Genomic DNA, 17,490 nt, shown 5'->3' on the forward strand with positions numbered 1-17,490 from the left:
TCTCTTTTTGTTTCTGCAGAAAGAGAAATTCCGTATCTATGATGAATACTGTAGTAACCACGAGAAGGCACAGAAAGTTCTTCTCGACCTGAACAAAATAAGAACAGTGCGGACGTTTCTTTTGGTAAATAAACTTTGAACTGGTGTTCCAACTTCGTATTTTTTGATGGGCTAGTGAATTGTTAGCACTGTCACCTCCACCATGTAACAAGTACAGGCACACCTGCAAGTGGTTAGCAGACAGTTTTAGCTGGGGGTGGTTTTTCCAGAGGAAGGGGGTGCGTAAATGGTATTTTCATGGCTGCACCTGGATCTGTGGATAATACAGCATTAGGCAGTGTGCCTTGAACATGCTGGCTGGGAGACAAGGGTGTGAATCTCTAGAAAGGACAAAGAACAGGATTAAGTAGATGAGGAGGGATAGGGAAAGGAATTACAGAAAGCAGCTGAAGGACTCAGCAGAACCTCTGAAGGTAAGGCTCACGTTCTGGTACTGTAGCCAGAGCTGTTGCAGACAAAAATCTTTTGTTAAGGATCATAGAGGAGCCATCCTAAACTTAGATACTGACTTAATCCAAGGTTGAAAGGAGTAGCCCCACAACTAGTCTTTCACTTTATAAGACAAGTAAGCAGGGGTTTGAAAATGTTAAGTATGATAGTCCTTACAGTTTTTCAACAGCAAAACCAATTTCCGTGTTAATATTGAGCTTGCTAATAGTTGACATTAGTTGTTAAAAGAAGGATTCAGTATGGAATGATTTTTGTGTTTCCTCCATGGTGTCCTGTGGTAAAAAGGTCAGCTTTGAAATGTGTAGCCTACTATATTGGAACTTAAATACCTGAGGAGGTGTCCATGGATATGCTATCAAATTTTGGAGTGATCAGATTTCATCATTACGTTTTGGGACTGGAGAGCAAATTACCCTATCAGCAAAGCATCACAGATGTGTTTGAGGGAAAAAGATTCTGCCAACGCTGACAGTATAAAAAGGTTTTTTAAAATTTCATTAATTATTTTTAGCATGCAGTAGGGTTTCACTACTGCTGGACAGAGTTCTTGGTGAAGTTGTCCTGTTGCGGCTCCCAGATGTTTTGAAAGATACCAGATCTGACTCTCCAGCTGCCTGCACTTACAGCCAAGTTAATGAGCAGTGTGGGAATATTGTTATTGTGGGAGATACTGGGTAACATGAGGCACCGTCTGCCTTTTTGCTAAGAATCTCGTATTCAGAAATGTATATTCATAGTTAAAAACTGCTTCAAAGTTGTCCTATTTTTCCTCGGTGGTTGACACAGTATCCTTCACCTTGTCCCAGACTGAGGAGCTTCATACGCGTGGTTCTTGTATTGGGAGCAGCATGGCCAGACTCAAAAAGGAAGGGTGAATGCTGACTACAGAGACAAAAAGCAAAATACTCTGGAGAAAGATTGCAAAGAGCTTGTTTTGTGAGAAAGGAAGCCAAGCGTGCAGTAGTGGCAGTTCATGATGTGTCAGTGTGACATACTTGTGGGCACATGCAGAAGGCTTTCACATCTGGTTTGGGTTCCTCATAGATTTGTAGGATTAAGTGGCAGCAGTCTAATGTAGAGAACAAGACACCTGACTGTATGATTTGAAAGCACAGTCAAAGCCTTTTGGGCATACCAAAGGGTCCAGGTCATTAGAATTGTGGTTATCTATCAGTAACTGGGAGCCGAAACCAGACTTTGGAGCCTTTGAATATAGAGACAGTTGTTAAAACAACTATGTCTGCATTGCCATTATCTTACTTGGTCTTTATCAGTAAAGCTTTTGTGTTGACAGGTTAAGTGAGATGCTTTAGGATAAAGTATCCTTTAGGATAAGACAGAAGTTGGTTAACCATGAGTACAGGGTGGATGTGGAGATCCCCGTAGCAGCACTCGTTATATGTGTGTTGGGTGGCCACCCAGTTGTATAGCCTCTGTTCCATCAACAGTCCACATCCAGATCTGTGGCCTGTGTCGACATCCCATCTGGCTGCCTTAAACAACTTTTGTTTAGTGTCCTCAGTTTAGACAACTTGTTCTTTGAAGCTGAGATTATCTCATACCATTGCATCACAATTCCCTCTGATGTCTCCATAAAATAATTGTCACCATTACTTTAGGTCTTTATGTACTAACACTTAATTCCAGCAATTCCAAATATTTGCTGTGATGTCCTTTGCATGTTTTCTTATCCCCAAAAGCCCATATTCTTTTCTCTCTCTCAGCTGCTTTTATTGGGTACTTCTACCCAATATTGAATTTACTCTCTACTTCCGTAATCAGATGTCTTGTTGAAGCTATTTAATAGCCTTTTGCCCATGATTTAAGGATATTTTATTCATTGCACATCAAATTTAAATATAGAAGCATGAAAAAAGAACAGGTTTTTTTTGAGGTGTGTATTAGGATGGCCATGCTCAAAGATTCAAACCATCTTTGATACTACTTAATACTAAAAACACATTTTAGAAACAACAGCTATAGTGGTCACCCTGAAATATTTTTATTTTTGTTTGTTGACGTCTGAAAGCATATTCTGAGAATTTTATTTACTGTCTTTTAGTTTCAAACTTCAGGAAAAAGTCCTTTTCTTCATCAGACTGGATGAAGAAGGTGCTTAGGCGAGAGGCCTGCATGATGACTTCCTTGTCATGTGCATGACTTCCTTGCCTGTGTATGTGTTCTTTTGACAGTCTTGCAAACCTCCCTCCTTTTATGTATATATGTATTTACATAGTCTATGTATACTTTAGCCAAACATTGCTGGATACCTATGCCCTTGTCTTTATTTCTGATAATTTTCTTGGGATTTTTCAATAATTTGTGAACCTGTTCCCACTCCAGAATTGCATGCTCCTTGGAGGACGCAAGAACACAGATGTACCCTTGGAGGGATATCTAGTAACGCCAATACAGAGAATATGCAAGTATCCCCTTCTTTTGAAGGTACTTAAAAGATTTTTATTGAGGGCTTACTACTTCCTATGTAAGACTGGTTGCTAAGCCTGTGTCCGAACTCCAAAAAAAAATCTTTCTACACAGTGAATTATCTCTTTATTAAGGTATTGTGCCCAGACTTGCTCTCATTAAAGCTGGTGGCAAGTCTTCTGACATCAGTATTAAAAGAACTGAGGATCTTGGCTGGATTGAGATGATTAGCTCTGTTCTGCTTCTAGTTGTAAGGTTGCCTGTCCATTGTTGGACAGAAGTGAGCCATTTGGGAGAGTTTAATGAGCCTAATTTCAGCTGGGTTTGACCATGTCTTTGCTTAAAATGCTTGGGATAGCAGAGTTTGTTGGTGACATACTTTGATGGTGTTAATTTATCATCAACAAACTGAAAATGAAAAATATTAATGATTTTTTTTCATAAGAAAAGCTGTAGAGTAACAGTAAAGTGCTGTAAATGTTTTTATGTACAATTGTATGTTTATTCTTATCATATTGTGACACCTTAAATCAATGAAAAATGTTAATTGTGGTGATAAACATTAGATATTTAAACCTCTGAATTTGTAATTTACCATGTTAGGAAATAAAATACAAGAAAGTAAATATTTTAAGCAAATTTTTGCTTAACAAATTAAGGTCTAGTATTGCTTATAGTTCTAAATTGTGAGAGGAAAGCCAGAGCAGACTCTGCTCTAAAAGCTACCTGAAGCACAATTATTGGACAGTATTTTTCACAATGCACGTGTGAGCTTTGATCTGCAAGATTGCTAGTTGTGAGGCATATGACATAAAAAATCTAAAAAGAAATACATTAGAATAAAAGTTTTAAAAGCAAATTAAAAATATAACCATTACAATGAGATATGAGTCATCCCAGATAGCTGTGGCTTTACAGTTCCCTTGGTCTATTTTGAAATTATTTTTCTATTCTATTTTTTGAAAGACATACAGCTAAAACAGGGAAAAATGACTAATGAATTACTCTAGAGTAATGAAAGGAGTACATTAAGTAAATTTAAATACAGGGTGTGGTGGCAGCAGGGTTAGGGCTTTGCAGGGTATTCACTGAGGGCTGTTCTCAGCCAGCCCAGCTGTAAATGGGTAGTTGGTAGTTTGAGATGGGAAATCTCAAACAAATGCTGGTGACTCCACTTTCGTTTATCAGCATGGCTGCCAGCACCATCTGAAATCAGTGAGTCACCTGAGCTATTGTTCAGTGCTTTGCTGCATTGCATGGGTTCAAACAATAGTGTGGAACTAAAGGAACCTGTGATTTCTGCCCTGAGTTGTGGAAAGGCAGGTGTTAATTTTGACATGGGTGAACTGGTGTATTTTTAAGCAGAATTGTTGTTCTTGCTCTTGAACAGTTGCATCCTGCAGAATATAAAAAACAAACAAACAAACCCAAACCCCAAAGCTTAACATGAAGAAACATTGTTGGGGGAGAAAGTGGCTGAAATGCAAACTTCTTCCTAAGTCATGATGGTTATTTATTGCTAGAAATTAATTACTCTTGAGTTTTAGTGTCCTACTAGGACACAATGCTAGAGGGGTTACTACTTTTCTACTTAGTAAAACACTGGCTACTTTCTTTTTGTATGCTGGTTTTGTTTAGGTCTCCTATAATGAACCTTTAGAGATCAAAGACTAGTTTTGTTTTTTTCCTTTTATTTTCTTTTCTTTTTTTCCCATTTATTTTTTCCTTTTCTATGTCTAAATAGGAATTACTGAAGCGGACTCCAAGGAAGCACAGTGACTATGCAGCCCTAATGGAAGCTCTCCAGGCCATGAAAGCTGTCTGTTCCAACATAAATGAGGCCAAGAGACAAATGGAAAAATTAGAGTTTTTGGAAGAATGGCAGTCTCATGTTGAAGGATGGGAGGTACTGTCATAGGATTTGTTGCTTTCTATGTTGAGGAGGGGGTAATAGTTTTCAATAAGTATGTTTTTGAGATCCTGAGGTTCTATCAAGTCCTCTGTTTTGTGAAATCACAGCTTTTGAGATCTACTCTGTAAATTATGTTGTCCATGACTGAGCGGTGCTGTATGAAATAGCAGACTTCAAGGAAGAAGGATATTTATTTAGTGTTTGTATTAACATATATCTGTGCACACATACACGTCTAAAAATCCTAATTTAAATGCTGATTTGATTTTACTGCTGTCTTATGCTGGCCTAGCAGCACTTTGTCTGGAAAAAAATTTGTTTGTTGTTTATTATTGGTTTAGCATTGAGTCTGTAAGTTTTTGTCAGCTTGTAGGTAGTCTCTTAATATTGGGTGACCTGAACTAATGTAAACATATGCAATGGAATCTGTGTGAGAGTTGTGGGGCTTTTTAATAGTTTGCAAATGGAAGAGCTTTAATGCTCCAAGTTTTATGAAGTAACCATAGATCTAGTTCTGAGTTAGAGTTTTAAGTAGTAACCAGAAGAGCCACCCTTTTCTCAAGAAAACAACAAGATCAAGTAGTTGTAGCAGCAAAATCTTCCTTTTGAATTATCTTGAGCACTATAATTAGTTCATATGGAAAGATAGGTGCAGATAAGAGTATCTTTAAATTGCCTTAAGTGTTCTGTATTGACATGTCTGAGCTGTGTGCACTGGGGTGGAAGTTTCAATGAAAGACATACAAAGCAAACAGTGTAAACTTATTCAAAACTGACTTCAAAAAAAACCCAACACAGTTTTTTTTAAGAGGCAGATTTCAACATGGAAGTTGTTCTTTGCTTTTTTGAATACTTTGCTCAAATATGCTGCTACTCTTCCTGAGAAATCTGCATAAGAAGTAGAGGAAGAGGTTTCATCTCTTTAAACTTTGTGGAAGGCTTGCAGACTGGGAGATGCAGCAGGAAAAATGTATTTGCTGTATGTTAGTCTGGTAGCTGAAAGATCATGTCTCAGACTATATAGTGGGAAATTTCCTTTGTATGGTACTGAGGAAGGAAAGGGTTGGGGACACTGAAGCAGAGAAAGCCTCGAGACAGACCTGTCTGAACTTTAACTGACAGAGTTCCCCACGATGTCTGACAAATAACAATTAGAATGTTGACTAGAACAGACAACTTTTAAGTAAATATTTTAGTAATAGATAAAAAAGCAGAAGTAAGAAATAGTTTCTGCATGGCTCTGTTCCCTCCCTTCACCTCCTGATTCTGCTGTACCTGCTGTTTCTTGAACTTGCTGTGCCTAAGGATATGCTCTGGTTCTGCAGTAGTGGATTTAGCTTTCCCCTGCCCTCCAGTATGATTCAGCAGAACAAGCCATTATTTGAAAGGAGCATAGATCTGAACAAAGACCCCCCGTAAATACTACCCATGACACCACATAATTATTTCCTGTATGCTCCATGTGAAATCTCCTGATCAGTGGACTTCTGCAGACCTTTGGTTTGTTGTTAATTGAGTAGTGTGGGAAGATTTGGTTCATTCTAAATGTGGATTAAGTGACTAGTTTTACTTTAATCAAAATTCTTCCTTTCTTCAGTGCATTGTGTGATTTGAAATGTTTCACTTCAGGTATTCTTTCCTTGTTTAGCAGCATTTTCAAGAACTGCTTTTCCATTTCTGACAAATCATCTCGTGCTGGAGCTCAGTGCATTGTAATCTTTTAGTACAGGATGGTCACTATGAAATTCTACTGAAATTCACTGTGCTCATGAGAAGGAATTTCAGCCAGTAGAAAAGTGATATAATTGCTGGTCCACATTCAGACAAAACTTTGCCCTTATTTTTAACTCTCAGTCTGAAATAAAATAAAATAAAAAAATTCAAAACAAATGCCATTGTATTGTTTGTAGGATTTTGAAAAAGAAAGGACTAATATAAAGTAAACTTCTAAATGTTGGAATTGAGAGGAGGTCTAGTTGACATCACTTAACAGCTGTTTCTTTAGACTAGGTGAAAATGTCTTTCTTCTTGTAATTAGCTTGAAGTTGTTGTCATCAGCAGTAACTTGGAAAGGTTAGTGTATCTGAACATTTAAATGCATTGGAAATGCTTGTGTGATAACCTCATGATAGAAGCAATAGTAAGTTAAATGCTTATGTTGCTAAATACATGGCAAGGAAATTTGCTAAATAACCCTTATTGCCTATCACCATTTTACTCCTTCTATTATTTTAAACTTTTCAATTAAATTTTCTGCTGCACTACAGTGATTAAAATTCTTCTACTTGCTTCCAATGTCTGAGTCATAGATATTTGTCAAATCCATCTTAATGAACACACTCAAGTATAAAGTTACAGTATTATTAACTCAATGCATTATTAGTCATATAAGTTGGTTAAGAACTTACTGTTCTCAAACCTACCTCTGAACAGGGAATCCACTTTCCTGCATTGTTTCTTCTGAATTCTTAGGAAAACATCTGGTAGGAAATATGGTTGCTTTTGGAAATGTGTTAATGAGAAGAGGTAAAAATAAAGAAGGAATGATAACAGTATGGACATAAGCCTTTGAAACAGACTTATTCTCTCTGTGCTCAGAATGTATTCTCTACACTGTAACTAAGTAATTTCCTACCAACCTTGGTGGGTTGTTTTTTTGGCTTTTTTTTCACCTCCCCTCTTCCTAGATTTCATTTCAGGATTTCACCTGTGCTTGAACTCTGAAAGAGTGCCATTGTCTTAGAATAGGATGTTTCCAGTAGAGTTACGTGGTGTTTATTGTATTTTAGCTGATCGGGTTTGATATCATATGGCAACCACAGGGTTGACAATCTGGCAAAATTGCCTTGATCTTAATATAAGCATCTTTTTCAGACATAGTATAAGGTTAGTCCTTGAAATGGTAAGAATTCCATAGCATGTGTATGAGCTAACAGTATTTTGAATGATTCCCAACAACAACTACAAAAAAAAAAAAAGTTCCTGAATGCAATGTTTGAGAGTGGATTTAATTAAATAAACATCTGGTTTTCTGCATTGCTGAAAATAAAGAGGCAAACTTGTTGGAGATTTCCTTCCAGAAGGAAATGCTTAGCACATTGCTTGGCCCCAACTAGAAGGAAAGGGAAAAAAATAAAGACTATTTTTAGAATTTGATCAAAGCATGACTTGAATTCCTGTACTTAAGTGTCATAAAATGAAGCTTGTGTTTATTATGATAAAAATACAGATTCATGGAAAAAATGGAACATCTGTTTCAAGAAAGATGATTTTCAATATAATTACTTTCTCGCTTAATTTCCTCAGTGGTTAAATTTATTGGCCTGAGTTCAGAACTTGTGTAGGTGGCTGTCTCAGCTGGAGAATGGCTCAGCAGCTGAAGGAGTCTTTCAGTAAAATTTGTGTGGATGTTTCAGTGAGAGAAGAAAAAGTAAAATTGTTGCATTTGTTGTAAGCTGCAAGCTGAACAACCCAATCTGAGTCATAGGCCAATTTAGTGACAGTAGCATGGGGTATTCTGTGCTTTTCCATTCCAACATATCACCAAGTAATATTTTACTGGAGATTTCTGTTTTAAACTCTGGAATTTCTAGCATTTTCACATTTTATTTGTTTCCTATGTCCATGTGCAAGTACAGAAGAGTAAGTTAGTATTAGTCTGTAATTTCTGACTTACCACTATTAACATGCTTGCCACTGACTCAGTATAGTCAAACCTCTCTATTTGATGGAAATTTGCCCAGAATATACTGATAAGTACCTTTTTTGTAAGAAAAAATACCAACCAATGCTGCTTTTCATGTCAAGGTAATAAAAATAATTTTTTAATATCAAAGAGGGATATTTAATGAAATGAGGATGAAGGAGGTTTTGTTTTAAATTTCTTGCGTATAGTCTCTCTCCTTGCAGTGCTTTTATTTTTCGATATGGTCATGGTAGCCCACATTTCAGACCTCTCGCCTGAACTATTTCTGTAGTTGGAATGATAGGTGTCTGACTGGCAGCCAAAGGTTATCAGAAGCCAGTTATACCTAAATAGCCTGCAGGCTCCAAGATTTTATGGGCTTTTAATTTCCACACCAGTGATCTTCAAAAGGCTCAGAGTCTTTGGTCCTGGTGTTACCCACAGGAGAGGATTGCTGTACATTCTTTAGTGACCCAGTAGGATACAGGGAGGCAAAACTAGTGTAGATTCACAGTATAAGCCTGCTTTGCAGGTCATTTTTTCCCCAGCTGAATTATTTATATGATTTGTTGGAAGATGATTAAAATAGGTTTGTTTCTACAATACAGGGCATTTTCAAACCGACAGATTACAAAAACACTGGTTTCACTGAAAATAGCCCATGATTTCTACTTGCAGGTACTTTAAATGTATAGAAGCATGAATAGCATAGTAGTAGTGATTTTACATTTAGGCTGAGCAACTCTGTTACAGTGGGGATGTTGCAACACACGTATCAGACAACGAGGCCCGTGGAAAAGAAATATATATGGACTGATTCTTGATAGCTGTTTCAGAGATGTTTATTTCTCCAGCCGCATGGCCGGGGCTCTGCCGAGGAACTGAGGCAATCACGGGACCCGAGGGTCCTTGCCCGTGCAGGGGAACACAAACCAAGCAATGGGGAATGAGGCTGAGCAAGGCCAGGGAAACCCCGTGTGTCCCCTCAGGGCCCCTCTCCCAGGGCTACATGGCAGGGGAGAGGGATCCCAACACAATGCTACTATCATCTTCTCTTACAAGCACTGAGTATAAGTGTCTGTGAAATCTTTGAAATAGCAAATTGCTTTTCAGGTTCAAGTTGCTCATATTGGAAATTCCTGTGGTAGTTTCAGTGCAAACACTTAATGAAAACATGTTTGTGTCAGAAAGTTTTGATTATACTTGTCCCAACAATATTGTAGGTAGTGTAGTTCAGTTTTAGCCATGCAGCAGAAAGCCTCACCTGCTTCTGGGACAAGGATGACCCCTTGTATGCTACTGCAGCCTTGAGCCTTCCCCCATGAGAGGGACAGCTTGGAGCTGGATAAGTGAATTGTCCTGCTGGGCTAGATATCAGCTGTAGCTTGGTGTTCCTGCTGAGAACCCATGGGAGGGTTTAAGGTGTAGCTTCATCTTTCATAACAGCTTAATATGGTTGTCCCCTTGGTGGATATGGCAGTGCTTATATGTGCTCTCTGCTTCATCCTTCTTCAGGCATGTTTTTCATATCGAAGGGGTGTGGTGGAGAGCAGTGCTCACCCCAGATGTAGAAACAGCAGTGCTTTCCCCTAGTATGCTCTTCTTTTTTTTCTCCATTTCAGCTCCGTGCCCATCCAAAGTCTAGGAACAGGCAAACCCTAAGTATTACACAGGCAAGGGAGTGATGGGATTTTTCTGCACTAGCAGTGTTATGTAGGACAGCAAGATGTGACTTCTGATCCTGTTTTCTTATTCCCTTGGACTTCAGCCAATAAAACAGCACTAACAAAATTCACTGACCTGCGGTGACCAGCATGGGTTGTGATCTTGTCAGAAGGTATCTGATAAGTGACATTAACACTGTTCACTCTTTGGATGAAATGTCTCCAAGGGAAAAAAGTATCTCTAGAACGTTGTTTTCATCACCTAGCAGTTTATACTAGAAAGTGAAGAAAATTAGGAGGGTAACATTAGGAAAGTGGTAGTAATGTGATACAGGTGGCCGTGACTGCCATACTGTCACATTGAACTTGAATCATGAATGAAGCAATTGTAAGTAAGTTAGGTAGCCTGATTTATAGATACTTAAAATATATAGTAAATGTGTTATTTTTTGACATGATGCTGGCACAGTAGCAGATCTTGTTAGGACTGTTGGGAAGGGTTGTATTTTTCTATACTGAAAATGAAATTCTTCAATAAGAAAAGGCAAAATTTTTTTATAAAACCCTTTCTATTAAAAAACCCCATCCTTTTGTAGAAACCTGAAACTTCTAGTACAATTTTGAAGCCTTAAGCTGATTTTTTTGGGCATCCTTACAAAAAGATAACATTTCTCTGCAAAGTTGAAGTTTTCTGTAAAAACAAACCGAGACCCTTTAAGATTATCCAACCTTTTAAAATGCTAATTCTTAGTAAGTACTATACCAGCAAATTTGAAACACAGAATAAGATACTGTTTACTCTTTTTAATACACGAAAGCAATGAAATGGAATAGAAAAAAAGTGACCCGCTTTTCTGTAATTCTGGTCAACAAGCATTTGCCTAAATTATATCACCAAGTGTGCTTTTAAGATGTTTCAGTGTGTGATTTTGAAAAAAACTGTAAAATTAGCATGCTGGTGCCGATGCTGTCTTAGCAAGGGAAATATGCTGTAGTGGCTATAGATGACATTCATCTCGGCTTGTTTGATCACTTGATCCTGAGTGGAAGCAGGAGTGGTTAGTTAATGTAGATCCTGAAGTGGCTTTACTTAGAGACCTGAGTTGTGTTGCAGTGTGATGGTTGTGCAATCTCACTTATCTCTGTAAACAGACTGCATTCTCCTTAGGACAGTCTGAGCTATTGCTCAATATTCACAGCTGTGACATACAAAGGATGAAAAGTAGGATGAAGAACTGTGAGAGCAGAATGCGTGATCCCTTCTTGGCTCTTAATTGAATCCATTTTTCTTTGGACTACTGTGGTTAAATCAAGAACAGGAAGTAACTGCAGCTATCACATGCGTAAACCATTCAGAACATGTGTAGAGGACAGGAGAGTCTTGGCTTCTGCAGGTTTTCCAAGCTGATTTGATTTCTTCAAGCAGGAAACTCTTCAAACCCATGGTGTATGCTTGATGCAGGCAGCACAATATAAAATAAAATTATCAATAGGATTGTGTGTCTGGATGCATATAGCACAGGGACAGCAGCTCTGTCCCACAGGAGCATGATTTTTCAGACTAGCAAAATACACCTCGGAATTCAAGGTAGGCTTTCTTGGGTGGTAAACTGCTCATTACAAGACATAGAACTGCCATGAATTTTTCATATAAATATTTTTCTTTGTTAGAGTTGCTTCTCTTTCATCAACTTTTATGAAAATGCCTGCTGCCTTTGCACATGAATGATCTATCTCGAAGCAAAAATGAGGCATGGGAAGTTTCATCCCAAACATCTAAACCTTACCAAAATTCTGATATCTTTGGAGTAGTTTAGGAGGAAATATACTAGACAGTCCTAGCTGCACATGCCGCTGTTAGCTTTGCCCAAATTTTGTATCTTGCTCCTTTTTTGATTTTTAATTTTGTGTTTAGCTTAATCTAGTGTAGAAGTATATACCCTTAATGATGTTCAAATCCCAGGTTGCTTCAGCTTCCAATTTCATCATGGCATAGATTATGTCTTGTGAAACCCGATTTTCACACATTTCTGAATAAAGTTGCTGAGGATAAGACTTACTGGATAAAGTTGGCATGATTTTCAGGAGAGGTCTCTGCATGAAAGTAATATAATCTGGAAACTTCCTGTGATTAAACCGTATCTATTCACAAAGCTGGTATTAAGCATCATTACAGATTATTACATAATTACAATGCAATAAATTACCATGATTTGTATTTTTAGTCTTTCCAGAGAATCGTTATACTTGTGAGTTTCTATAAGAAACTTTTCCTTACTGGATGCAAAGTGCTTCAGTTCTCACTAAAAGAATAATCTCTTTCCACTCAATTTTAGGGGTCCAACATCACAGACACATGCACAGAAATGCTGCGAAGTGGACTACTACTGAAAATTTCAGCAGGAAATATCCAAGAGAGAATATTTTTTCTTTTTGATAATCTTCTGGTCTACTGCAAAAAAAAGCACAGGTAAATGATTACTTTTCTCACAGTAGAGCTAATCATGAGTATGCTGATCCATAAGAACCACAGTATAAAAGTTAGCATTTTTAGAGGAAACTTACCAACCAAAGAGCAGTGTATTTAATTCAAGCAATTGGGAAAAATTATATGGATACAGAATCCTAGTGGTGAAGTGTGGGGAGAAACAGTCAGCTTTCCATAGCAGGTTATATGTGATGGCCTCACTCTCTTCTAGGAAGTGTAAACAGTCTGCATTTTTAGTTCAAACAAATTAGTATTTTAGCTTGCGCAGTAAAATAAGTCTCTACAGATTCAAGAGCTTCATGCCTTCTATTTGTAATCAGAGAAAACAGTCAGAAAGCTTCTTCTTGCTGCATTCCAAAGAGCAATTCCTTAGTTCAGCAACAAGATTCTGTAGATAATGCTCTGAGAAGTAAGGGTTCTCCTATGTACAGATATCCCTCTTGACGCTCAAGTTTGTCTCTTTAATCCAGAAGTTGTTTTGGAGTAGCCACTAAATACAAATTACTGTGTAGATATTTGATAGATTCCTGGATACATGATACATCTTCTTTTGAAAATTTCTAATATTTGTTACAGTTTATTGTCCAGCAATTACAAATGAGCTGCTGGTTCCATAGTATCTTTTCAGTTGTCCTCCACTAAGTTGTATATTTTTGTAGCCATATTCTTGCTAAAATGCACTATTGGATGAAAACGTCAAAATGCATGAAAAGTCATCTGTGGTTTCCTTAGTTTTGAGCAATCATATTCTTGGCTGGTACCATGGTGACATCTCTGCAGACATAGGAGTAACTCAATTTAGAATATAATTGCAAAGTTTAAGATGGGAAATAATTGATTATTACCAGCAAGATACTTTGAGTATTGATTGGCAAGTATGTAAAGAGAGAAGGTTTGTATTTTAGTAATTTTATAAAAATTGCCCTACCTTTATGGTGTGAGGTATTTTGTGTAATATATAATGATGCCTTTGTGGCAGAGTTGTGTAAACATGGAATGCCATATTTGGGTTTACAGTTATAAAACTCAGTGGAGCTATTGGATTTACTCACTTTGGAAAGAAAAAACATGTACACAAACTTTTTGCTTTATGATGGTTTTGCTTTTTTGCTGTCTTTGTTTTTCCAATATATTACTCAAATTTTGAATAATAAATTTATGGTATAGTAGAGTTACTCATCAGACAGTAATGAAGTAACGATTGAGAGGTAGGTAATTTTCTGAAAATTAGTGCCTCTTTGGAGTGAATGAAGGCCAAAATTCAGGAGATCCTTAATTCTTAGAAACTGACCTTTGTTTGATATACAGTATTAATTATCCTAGGCAAAAATGGATATAGAATAATCACTGTCTTAGCTGAGGTGTGAAAAGCTGTCTAGAACTGGGGTTCTCAAAAGGCCTTGACTTCACTGGGAACAGTTACAGCAATGCAAAGTACTTTGGAATATGCCGCAGAACTTCAGCAATCCTTACTTACAATTCCCGGTTAACCTGTATGTTAGGAAGGAAAAATGTCTTCATTCTTCCATACATAAATCCCATTTATGATGCTAAGGTATGTAGGTCAAGATTTGTATCCAAAGATGTTCTCATTTAATTTTTTCCAGTCACACTACCTCTGTGCTGAGTGTCTAGACTAACGCAGGGAGACCATGTCAGTTAGGAGGAAAGGCTCTCCCAATGCAGTATTTTGTCTCTGATGGCAGACAATGGCACACAGGTACCGGAGTGTTGGAACAGAGCTTTTACAGAGTGAGACTTTCCTGATGAGCTCTCAGTCAGGCAGGAATTTGCAGCTTACTCTTACTAGCTGTAGCATCTTTGCATTGCCATCAGCAGCATCCCATTCAGCAGCGTTTCCACAGTTCTATTAGCAGGTATAAATGTGTTGGGATCCTTACAGTGGTCTCTAAATGCCACATGCATAGGTAGCAGTGCAGAAACATAGAAGAAGGGAGTGGATGACGTGCTCATCTGCTCTTTCTTCTTTCAGGAGATTGAAGAACAGCAAAGCATCTACAGATGGCCACCGTTACCTTTTCCGGGGCAGAATAAATACGGAAGTGATGGAAGTAGAGAATGTAGATGATGGAACAGGTGAGTATATTTGTGTGGCTCATTTACAGAGCCATCTTTTGAGGTGCTGAATCAAAAGCAGCTTCGTAATTTCTTTGAGAATGGAGGGTGCTCCTTATATTTAGAAAGAAACCATAAGATGCTGCTTTAAAAGCACTATCTGTTTGTATCAAAATTCTGCTTCTGTGACACATCATTGCTTTCATCCATTATTAGCTGGGCAGCCACAGATGACTACTTTATGCTTACGTGAACAGAGTAATAAAAGAAGGTGACATTTACTGCTCAACTGAAATTGCATATTTAACTTCACTTTACAGCATTCCAGCACTCTTAAAGAACTTATCCCTAGGTACATGGTATATTTGTAACAGCAAGTGGAAAGCCCACCTCTGTTGGGATGAAACACTATAAATACCGAAATTGTTGCACAAGGAAGGTTTTTTAAAAAATATCCTTAGGGGATATAATCCCATAAGATTACTTGAAATTTTCCTGACAAACATTAGTAAAGTAAAAACCCAAGGTATTCCTATACATGTCAGTTTTTGTTTTAGAAACTTGAGATTGAGCTTAACAATAATTACTCTTTCTTGCAATTAAAATATTTTGGGCTTTTCTAATGTAAAGCTAAAAAAATAGTGGCATGTGAAACTTGCAGTGCCATTGCAAATGTGTAAGTCTGGAGGGAATTTCTGGGAGTTATATATTACTTCTCCTGATATTTTAAAATAGTGTAAGGTTTGTCCTCTACTATGGATTCCAAGCATTTCTTAATGTAATTTTGTTCTAAAATTGAACATTAATAACAATGATTTTACTTCTAAGTAAGCTTCATAGGAATTGAATATTTCTTTAAAATGAAGGTTGTTTTTTTTCTATTCTTGAGTTCCTTGTGTTCAAAATAGTTTTCTTGCTTCTCGTTTTACAGGGTACAGTAGAACTGACTTGGAGAACACGTTGACTGTTGTTCTTATTGCAACAAATTAGTTTGTTGGAAGACTGTTGTCTCTTTCCTCCGTGTCATATTTTAAAGTCTTTCAACCTTTTTTCATGTGTTGTGTTTTTATTTTATTATTTCTTATTTTATAATTTTACTTTTGTCCTTGGATTTTTTTTTTCATCAGTTTGCTTCCATCTTTTGTCATTCACATTCAGTTTTATAAAGAAATTATATTAATAAATGCTTGGAATTCATAACTGAAGTGTCTAGAGCTGAAATCTTACTGGTGCCAGGTAGGACAGAATAATTACTGTAGTGCTGCAATTTGGGATGTCTGCTACTAATACCAGGATTGTTTGGCTTTTCTCAGAGCATTATTTTTCAGTCTTTTCATTTGTGTTCCAGAATACTAGTTTTGTGCAGTACTGCTGCCTCTCTCATTATATTTTATATTGTGTTAATGTCTGAGAGTAGGACTGATAACTACTTTCTTTTCTGTACTGAATTTTATCTTACCATTTCTACAATTTATTAAGCATTCAGAATTCACATCTTGTTTCCCAAGGCTCTTGCAATGCTTCTTGACTTGGTTCCATGAACAATGTTACCACTGAACCATTTAAGCTATTGATAAATATGGTGAAAAATGCTGAACATAAGGTGGAGCACTATGGTGTCACACTTGATTAATTGTCTTTGCTTACGAGACATTTTTTGTAAGAGCTCCTTGACATCTGTTTTGGGTGATGTCCTTCACCAGGCCCACTGATTTAGTTAGTGTCTTCAAGCTATCTATGGGTACACTGCAGTGAATTTCTTCAAGCCTGTTTGAGTTGAATATATTTCATTCAATGTTCTTTACCCTGCTATTCCCCTTTTCCAGCCTGTATCCCTGCCCAACTTTTAGGTTTATTTGCATAAAATCCCAGTGTTTTGTTTATGCAAAAAAGAGAGTTGATTATTTCAGTCTTTCCTGTCACGTACTGTTTGAATCCCTTTCATTTATTTTCTTTCATCTTCCTAAATATGCTTTAGAAATAAAAGGCAGTTTACCTGTTTGCATCATGTCATTTTCTAAGACAGCATCTCTTTGCTTGTAAGTGTTAACATTACTGTGTTCAGAGGATTATGCCCACCATCGTTTTCTTGATGTATATTCCAAGAATTCTGTAGCTATTATCTTTAACTGATTCTTCCCCACATATTGCCATGTATTTAGAGTTGGCTTTAGAAAATGTTTCTTTGATCCTCTATCTCTCCTACCTTTCTTCATTTACTTTTTCTAGCTATTCAGTCCTTGGTCTTTTTTACAATGTTCATTTTCCTTTCTGCCTGTTTGTTTTTGTCCTCAATGAATCTTCAATTATAATGTGGCTAAGCACAAATGGTCTTCCTCTATGTCCAGACACCAGTTGTCTAATTTCCTTCAGCCAGAGGAAGTTCTGCTACTGTGCCCATTTCCTATAGCCTTGCGCCCAGTCCTGGGGGAACTTCCTTCCCCCTTGCTCTCCTGAGCCATATCAAATCTTGTCACTTTTATATACACATAGTTTCAAAAATCCATACTCCTTTCCACAGTTCTGGAACATCATTAATAGTTTGGTTACTTTGATTTCTAACTTGTTACAGTTGGTGGATGTTCAATCCTTGGAAGCATTTGAGGTCAGGTTGGATGGAGCTCTGAGCAACCTGATCTAGCTGAAGATGTCCCTGCTCATCATAGGTGATTTCTAAGGGCCCTTCCAACCCAAACCATTCTATGATTCTTCTTTCCTGCTTTTTTTC

At 37.3% G+C, this 17,490-nt stretch overlaps 1 protein-coding gene across 1 annotated transcript in view; it reads left to right on the forward strand.

The window, feature by feature from the left end:
- PREX2 (phosphatidylinositol-3,4,5-trisphosphate dependent Rac exchange factor 2) overlaps nt 1-17,490 on the forward strand; it is a gene marked incomplete at its 5' end in the record, with an annotated part of 168,845 nt that overhangs the window by 46,619 nt on the left and 104,736 nt on the right. Inside the window, 5 exons of the mRNA XM_082303291.1 lie at nt 20-124; nt 2,854-2,955; nt 4,682-4,843; nt 12,535-12,668; nt 14,680-14,783. Coding sequence (XP_082159417.1) covers nt 20-124; nt 2,854-2,955; nt 4,682-4,843; nt 12,535-12,668; nt 14,680-14,783 — 607 coding nt within the window. The remainder of the gene's footprint in view (nt 1-19; nt 125-2,853; nt 2,956-4,681; nt 4,844-12,534; nt 12,669-14,679; nt 14,784-17,490) is intronic.

Source organism: Coloeus monedula (genome assembly GCF_965178545.1).
Source record: "Coloeus monedula genome assembly, chromosome: 1".
Taxonomy (NCBI): domain Eukaryota; kingdom Metazoa; phylum Chordata; class Aves; order Passeriformes; family Corvidae; genus Coloeus; species Coloeus monedula.